The sequence below is a fragment of the Chaetura pelagica genome, unplaced genomic scaffold, assembly GCF_000747805.2.
Source record: "Chaetura pelagica isolate M959 unplaced genomic scaffold, ChaPel_1.0 scaffold114, whole genome shotgun sequence".
Lineage (NCBI taxonomy): Eukaryota > Metazoa > Chordata > Aves > Apodiformes > Apodidae > Chaetura > Chaetura pelagica.
In genome coordinates, this window is record NW_009952968.1 from 261,531 (window position 1) to 270,221 (window position 8,691).

Genomic DNA, 8,691 nt, shown 5'->3' on the forward strand with positions numbered 1-8,691 from the left:
GATCTTTCTGCTCCTTATTGATCCACCTTACTCTTTTAGCCAACTCATGAGCTTGGTTAACGTCCACCTGGACAGAAAGTCCACCTACAGTCAGCTGGAAAAGAAAAGGCAGGCATGAGGTGTGGCTCTGAAGCCAAGTGCTGTCCCTGGAGGTCTCAGCTTGCTGGTGTGCTCTTTGTTGCATTCAAAGGCAAGATTTTTATCCTCGCAATTTCATCTCCCCTAATCCAATTCCACTTTTTTAGACCACAATCAAAGTGGTGAGGAGAAGCAATAACCACTGGTCAGGTGTTTGAAAGTGCAAATGTAATGACCAGCTGCCTTTCATCTTTGTAACAATAGTTAAATCCCTGAGGAGCAGGTGCAATGAGTCTTTGCCCAAATTTCTTGCTACTGAATTTATACTGGCATTAGTTAGGGAATCAGAGAAGTGAAAACAATAGCTCTACTAGGTCACTCAGTCTGTTTCCAAGAATTGTTTCACAGCACATTCCCAGAGCTTCTCTAATAACTCTTATGTTTTGTTGGCTTAGTTTTGTTTGTTCGGCTGGTTTGGTCTTTTTGTTTTAAAATCCATTGTTGGGGTGTTCTCACTTTGGGAGGCTATTTCTAAGATAATCTAGGTTACCGGTCATAGCCTTTCCAATATGGCTCTCCCCTCTGTATTTAAGAGTTTCTGGTGAAAAAAAAAAATCTAACTATTTCAGCAGAAACTAGAGGTATCTCAGCTCCAAAACTCTGCTATTGTTTCAGGGTCTTTCACAGGAGACAAGTTCCATGACTGCTCTGCTTTTTCCCCCTTGATGGCAGCACATCATGGGTGATGCTCTGCAGAGAACTGAGTACACAAGTAAAAGGAGGCACACATGTTGCCTGAGCACCAAGAATTGGGATATATATATACACATATATATATATATATATATATCAGTGAACATGTTTTCAGTGAAAAATCAGTATCTCTGCAGAGTATTGTCTTCCACACAAAAATGAAACTCTTAATCAAAAGCCCAACTTCCAATAAGAAACCAGGGGGGAGTTTGATAATTTTTTGTCCAACAATACATTGACCTAAAAACTCATCCAACTAAAATCTCATCTGAAAGTTTTCTGGCTGACCACAAGAGCTTCAAGGTCCCCTCTCTGGACAGTCAGGGCCTTATTACCTCCATGTCTTCCAGTTTGTCTTGAAAACCATTCTGATCTATGATGTGGGCTTTGCTAAATTTCTCTTCATCCTCCTCATGCTGGAGCTGAACGGCCTGGGTTTGCAGACTTATTTTCGTCGGCCAATAACTTGCAGCCCCCCTGCACTCACATGACACAACAAAATAAACAAAAAGAAAAAAGGAGCAGAGAGAGAAGCTTTTTGAGCATATGTTTGAAATGCTGAAAATAGCAGAATGAAGGAGCCAACTCCCACCAAACAAGGAAGCTTTACACCAACAGAAACATGTGTGGTTTCAACAAAACATTTTTTCCAGCTTGTCTTGTTGATATGCAGTCCTTGTGACTGGGCTATTCAGCTGGAGAGGGCTGGGGAAAAGTGGAGGGCCTTTTTAAAAGGAACAAATCCCGTATGCTGAAAAGCTAGGAGACAGCAAAATAACCGCTGGCATCCAGAGGGAATGTCTGTCTTTGAATGTATTCACAAGGAGCTGAAAAAAAAAATGGGGTCAGAGTCTTGGCTCGTGGCTTTCCAGGGCTCCTGAAAAAGCCAGACTCCTGCAGAGCAGGGCAGAGGGGCCAGGGTCTCTGCTGGCTCGGGGGAGGGTCCCCAAGGTGGCTCCGTAAGAAGCTGAGGAGCTTCCCCGGCTCCAAAGGAGCCATTAGAGAGACAACAGATGCGCCTCAGTGATTAACATACGAAGAACACCTGAGGTAAGAGCTGAGCAGGGCGAGCTGAGCAGGGAAGAGCTGGGCTGGAGAGGCAGAGGGTGCCTGTGGTTGGTGAGGAAGAAGGGGAAGAAGGTGCCCAAGCACAAGTTTCCCTGCAACCCACGATGTCCTGGAGGAACGCGGTGGAACATTCCCTGAGAGCGCCAGGAGGGGTGGATGTGGATTCGCTGCACTCGGATGAGGCTGCTGTGGAAGCCCCGGCAGGTGGGACCGACCCGGGACCCCGTGGAAGCTGGTGCTGGAGCTGCTGCTCCTGGCGGGAAGGGCTCCCGAGGGAGCTCCCTGGAACACTGCCTCTCCCGCGGGAGGGACCCCGTGGGGAAGCCGGGGAGGATGCAACAAATCCTTCTTCCCGAGGAGGAAGGAGCAGCAGGAACCACCAGCCCGTGAACTGACTCTAAACCCCCTCCCTGTGCTCCTGGAGGGCAGGAGGGAGGGACCCCAGGCGCGAAGCCATTTGGGCGGGAAGCGGGGACGGGCGGGAGCAGCGCCCTTAGGCCCAGCTCTGCGCACGCTGGGTCAGCGTGAGGTATTTTTGTCCAGGTTGGGCCTGTTCTGCCTGTGGCCTCGCTCGGTGAAGAGCCCTCCTTGTCCCTTGTCTTGGGGAGCCCCTGGTGGGGGGTGGCAAATGAGCGGCCATGGGGCCGGTTCCTTCCCGTGGTGTCAGGCCCAGGGCAGGACGGGGACCCAGAGATCCTGCGGGTGCAGGAAAGGCTGCACCCTGGTTCGTGGGCCTTCCTAATCCTAAGGAAACCCAGGGAGTGCTCCTAGCTTGGAAACGTTCATTCAGTTCCAGAGACAGACTAAACTGTGCACTTTTGAGACCTTGCAAATGTCTCAAAAAAACCCAACAAACAACCCAAAAGAGCTTAAATATGTTAAACAGGTTCCTAGCTGCCAGTTTGCTTTCCCCCAGGCCAGAAGGCAGCATGAGCCCACACTTCTGCTCTATAATCTTCAAGAATTCAGTGCTCATACAGCCTGAGAGGCACTTAAAAGTTCTGCTGAAGCCCTTGATAGACAGACACCCGGTCCCTGAAGCACTGAGAATAGTAATTGCTGGTCAAAGTGTTCCACTTCGACCGTGGGAGAAATGCCTTCTGCTCACTTGTCATTGGAATCTTCGTCAGAAAGACTGTACAGGAATATCTCCGTGACCTTGTAATCTTCCATGACTTCACGAATCAGTTCCTGCACAGGGTGAGAGAAAGAGACTATTAAAAAACAGACACCTTTAGACCTCCACACTGACTGCAGCTCCCTGGCATTATACCTAATTTTCATGAGGTGCCTTTGCAGGGAGCTAGTCACACAAGCAGTGTGATGTAGGCTGCCTCTGCTGCGTGAACAGTGGGAATGGATTTACAACCCCTTCCTCTGTCTATGCTCACACCATTATCACCTCCTCTTCTGTATCAATGAAGTGTGACCTAATGGATGAAGTGCTGGACAGAAATTTGAGTGTCTTGGGTTATCCTCCAGGTTCTTCCCTTTGCATGGACAAGTCAGTTTACAGCTTGATGCCTTTGTTTCCTATTTGTTCACCTGGGAGAAGACCTACAGTTCAATTAACTTTGAAATAACTCAGCATTAGAATGTCCTATTAGAAGAAATATGTTAACAGCAATATGAGCATTTGGTAGCAGAAATATTTTCTTGAAAACAACATGCATTTTTAGAAGACAGCTATTCAGTACACAAATGCAGAATGGATCATGAAGGTAGAAAAAGCACACAAGTCATTTAGGCACAATTTTTAACTGCTATTTTGTTATGCATAGATATTGGAATTCATAATATGTGTATTTAAAAATACAAATCTTAGGAATAACAAAAATAAAAAGCCAGGAATCTTAATGGCATCGCATGCAAAGACATTCAAGCAAAAAACCCTGAAGTTCTGCTTCTGAGACAATACACATTGCATTGACAGACTTCCTCCTCCCTTCCTTGGTGTCCCCTCTCCAGAAGGACAGCCCTACCTCCTGCACAGCCAGCTGCTCTGGGACTCCCTTCATCCACTCCCGCAGCTCAGTCAGCTCCTCGATGTTGTTTGGCTTCTCCTGTATTATGCTGCTGACACTTTCATAGGTATTACAGATCTGCATGAGGACACAGCAAAGACCATCAAAACGTCATTAATTGCTAATAGACAAACTGGAAAACCTGCCATAATCCACCTGCTTCCCACTCTGAAGGTGGTTTGAAGTGATGAGTACACAGTCCTGTTCCCTGTTTTTCTTCCCACAGTTTTTCTCCATCCATCTCATTTGAGCTCAAATTGAATGAGACTGCCAAAAAAAGAGGAAGAGGAACCACAGGTACATAGTTGAAAGGATGAAAATAACAGATTTAGGCAACTCTCTGGCAGATGCAATTGTCTATACTCCAGTTATGATCAGAACAAGCAGAAGGGCCTTGCAGTTGTCTACCAGACAGATCTTTTCAATCCACCAACACATTTTTACAAGCTGGCAGGGTCCTGAAGAATTTAATCTCAAGAGATACAGCTTGCAGGCACCAAATTTATTACATATAATTAATACTTGATTTGGCTGAGTCTGTGTATCGCCCCTCTCGTAGTTTTTTTTCAATAATCACTCCTTTGCAATCTTTAACATGTCCTCATTAAAGTGACCTCAGTTGCCATCTTTTGGCCATTTCACAAACACAGCAACTTCAAAAGCAGGACAAGACAAAACACTTGACAGATTATCTGTGGAATCAGGTAACTTACATTCTGCACCCGCAAATGGAGGTTTCTAGCAAGTAGGTCCAACATGGCAGTGGCAAGTTCTTGGTATTTTTGACACAGATTTTGCTTAACACCTTTTACAATGACATGGAAAGGACCAATGACAATAGAACTAGGTAGAGTGTTGCGTGTGTTTTCTTTGTCAGACAAGTGCATGTTCACTATATCCATCACCTCCTGGGCAGATGGACATTCCTCTTCATACTCTCTGTAAATAAAAAGAACAACAAAAAAAAGTAACATAGACCTTGAGATTGTGTATCCACGCTGTAGGCAGGGTATCCAGACACATCCACCCAAATGATCAAGACTAAATTAATAATGGATGTGTTTACTTTTATTAAAACATGCATCTATTCAAATGCATACAACTATCTGCAAGCACAGACTGAGAGGATACCAATACCTTCTGGACCTTACAACCAAAGATGTGCCAACATAAGAAGTGAGGAGTGTTTGTATCACAGCCAAGTACATGAGTGCTAGCTTTAACTGAGCATGGGAAGCTCCAGGAGCAAAGACATCCCATGGAAAATCCATCTATTTGATTGACCAGTCTGCACTAAAGACTCTGCTTCAGTGTCTTCACTGCTACGGTTACCAGTACCAAGCAGAGGAAGCCAGGCTGCCTACACCTACCTGAACTGCAGCTACACCATGGAGTGATACAGACAGGTCCCCAGCTTCAGAAGATGTGCACATGAGAAGACATGGAACTGGTAAGTAGCTGATGAATGTTACTTGGGAGTAAGGGAAGGGACAGACTCAGATTTACGAGTTTTACAGCACAATAGGTATGGAGTGGAACAAGAGCACAACATATTTTAGCTGCAGAAAAGGAGTGGAAGGAAGAGATGAAAGATGTAATAAGGCAAGGGGAGAGGGAGGGACAAAATGAAAGCACTGGTGTGAACAGGGCACGATCAGGAGGCACGTGGGGGAGGACAGGCACTTCAATGTGTTCTGGGAAAAGAGAGGAATTTGTCAGATGGGATTTGTAAATTGATTAAGCTGAAATAACAAAAGAGAAAAAGGTCTTCATCCCCACCGTTTGGAGAAAATATGAGATGTAAAATTGAGATTATTAAAGGAACAGAGACTAAACGGTGGCATAGGTGCAAAGAGTTTTGGCAGTGAAAACAGTGAGGCTGAAACAAAAGAAAACATCACTTTGTACAGAATGTTATCAACCTGAACAGATGCCATTTGAAGGAGGCCAGAGCTAAGTATGCTAACTGGATTTTCAAACAGGATGAGTCATTTTTAGAGTCATTAATATCTCCAATTACACTTACAAACATGACACGAATGTGACTGCTGTCAGAGGCAGGAATAAATTCTCACTGCCCTCTGGAAGCGTGGACCATTGACCACATCTGAAGGCTGCCTCTGATGGAGGCCTGATCTCACAGCTGAGGCACTTCACACACATTCCTGGTCTCAGAACAGGTCCTGCATTCTCACACACATCCACACAACAGCTTCTAAAAAGGTTTGCTTCTTAGGTTAGAGGTGCCTCTGTCAGAAGCCACCTACCTTAGAAAGTACGGGATGTCATTGTTATTTAGCTCCAAGAACTTCTCATATTTCTTGGCATAGGCTTGGAGAGGGATCCGTGCCTTCTGAATGGCAGACCACATAGCCTCACGTAGTTCTTCCACTTCTGGCTCGTGCAAGCCCACTGAGTCCAGCAAGGGTGTGCCTGTGATGGGCATGTTCTCCAACACATACTGGAAGAGGGAGAAGAGAGGCCTTTCAGGACTAGCAGAGCTAACCACGCCTCCTCAGGAGCGGAGTGAGACGATCACTAGTGGCACCTTTGGAAATTCATGCAGTCCAGCATTCTACATTGTGTCAGGAATTGCTTGATCAGTTTTATGTTGCCCCCCTGTCCCCAGAAGGAGGATGACTTAGGGTCTTTCACACCAACAGGTAGAAGGTTGCATATGCAGAAGAGATCTGCATCAGACTGTGCTGGGAAAGGTGCTTTTTCCTTTATGAATCTGCTTTTACCAGCTGCCACGTTCTTAAGGCAACCAGGCTACTTAGGACATGTCTCCATAGAACCTGCAGCACCAAAGCAGAGACAGCAACCACGTAAAATAGCTACAAGGTTTGGGAAGCTTGAAAAAACCCTCTCAGAATAGAGAACTAATTAAACCATATCCCCAACTACCTACTTGTGCAACCCTCTCCCTCAGCACAAGCCCAGGGGTGCCTGTGCCCAGCTGCAATGCCCTGGGAAGACTTGCACGGCTCTATCACCTTCTCCAGCTGTGGGATAGTGTGAGTCACCAGGATTCCCGTGTCAAACAGAGACATGAGGGACTTCTCAAAGCTGTCCACAGGGGGGCTGAAGTGAACACCACTGCTGTCTAGCACAAGTTCTGTTAGAAAGAGTGGATTCCTTTGAGGCCTGCAGTGGGAAGAGGTAAGGAAGAACAGGGATGTTTTCTGAGACAATGAGACAACTGTATTGCTCTGGTGCTGACAGTAAAATGCCTACTGGGTAGGAAAGGAAAGGAGAAGAGGACTGTCCCATACAGATTAAGGTAAAACACTGTGTTTTGAATTTACCAGTAAAAACATTGAGAACCCTTGTCTATCAAAGGAAAAGGAAGGGCAAATTACAACATACCAGGATCCCCAAAAGTCACAGAATCACCAGTTAACAGCCATGCTCCACCACCCATAGAAGTTATAACCTTCTGTTGAGAACTGGAGCTGCTTTACAGAAAAACTCCAGGTGCTCTTCAAACCAGGCATTCAGCATCTCCAATATACTCTTAAAAAATATACCTTCTGGAAGTTATATTCAGTATCTCCCAGTCTTGTATGTTACTACCATGGCTCAGTATCAGCTAAGTCAGTGACCAGACTTCCACAGATTTCCAGGTAAAAGCCCTCATGTGAGTGGCAGGTTGTTGTTTTTTTTCTTCCTCTTTTCAATTTCTGAATTTTTCTTTGACACCATGAAGGACAGAAATCCTTAAATCAGTACCCAACAGAAGAAAATTCCAGGCACTGTGGCAACCTGAATTTGGTATTCTTTAGAGATTCCAGGCCAGATCGTACTTCTGAGATTTAATCCAGGAATGGAATTAAGCAACCATGACTCCTGGTATTCTTCCTGGTATCCTCCAGAAAAAAAAGCTAGTGGTAACTATTTGTTCCCCCAGGAATGCTGAAAGTGGCTAATCTTTAGAACAGTATGTCAAAGTAGCAGACCTTTGTTCTGATGGGCTGCCTCATATCACTAACAGCAACTTGAAATCTGTTCTAGCAGAGCAGCCAGCTCTATGTCATTCTTCCAGACTCAAGCAAGCAAATGTGTCATGTGGAGGACAGGGGGGGAACAGCCCAGCCTAAAGGCCCCCCAAGTGCACAGCTTGTTTGCAAAAACAGTAGTTAGAAAGAAAATGGCACTACACTTTTCTGCTCTTTCCACCCTTTCTTCTGCCCACCCCCGCCCGCCCTCTTCCTTACTTGTAGGGGCTATTAATGAGGTCATCTCCCCATTCCATGTCCTCTGAGCAATTCAGGATACCACGGCAAGCACCCAGCAGAAGTTGGGTGAAGCTGATCAGTGAGTTCAGGACCAGATAGCGCAGAGAGTCCTGGAGGCTGAACCTGAGGCGCTGCATCAGGTTTTGCAGTTTGGATGCCTGGTAATCATCCCAGTCGCTCTCTTCCAGGTCGTACCAGGTTTCTTCTTCTTCATCACTCAGGTTGCTCTTTACTGCAGTTGTTAGAGTAGCGATCCAAGTATCCTTGAGAAATGCTTGAACCTGGGGCAAAGAGAAAGGAGGCAGTGTCATCCTTCAAGGGCTGGTGGGAAAGCAGGATGGTGAGGTTGGCTGCTGGCTGGGACTGCTGGACTTTTCTCATCTGTGAAAGGTAACTGTTCTTTCAGAGCTGTGGCAACTAAACAGTAGCTCTTAAATACGTGCACACACATGTGGCATCTGACCCAGCCATAAATGTCCCTCACTGAAACAGACCTACAAAAAGAAAGCCTGATATTAAAAAGCAGGAAT

General features: G+C 45.8%; 1 protein-coding gene across 1 annotated transcript in view; it reads right to left on the reverse strand.

Moving 5' to 3' along the window:
- The window catches only part of DNAH1 (dynein, axonemal, heavy chain 1), a 40,882-nt gene that overhangs the window by 21,107 nt on the left and 11,084 nt on the right, over window positions 1-8,691 (reverse strand). The window contains 8 exon segments of the mRNA XM_009995831.1: window positions 2-94; window positions 1,167-1,308; window positions 3,008-3,090; window positions 3,882-4,001; window positions 4,637-4,862; window positions 6,191-6,384; window positions 6,920-7,070; window positions 8,141-8,442. Of these exon segments, the coding sequence (XP_009994133.1) occupies window positions 2-94; window positions 1,167-1,308; window positions 3,008-3,090; window positions 3,882-4,001; window positions 4,637-4,862; window positions 6,191-6,384; window positions 6,920-7,070; window positions 8,141-8,442 (1,311 nt within the window).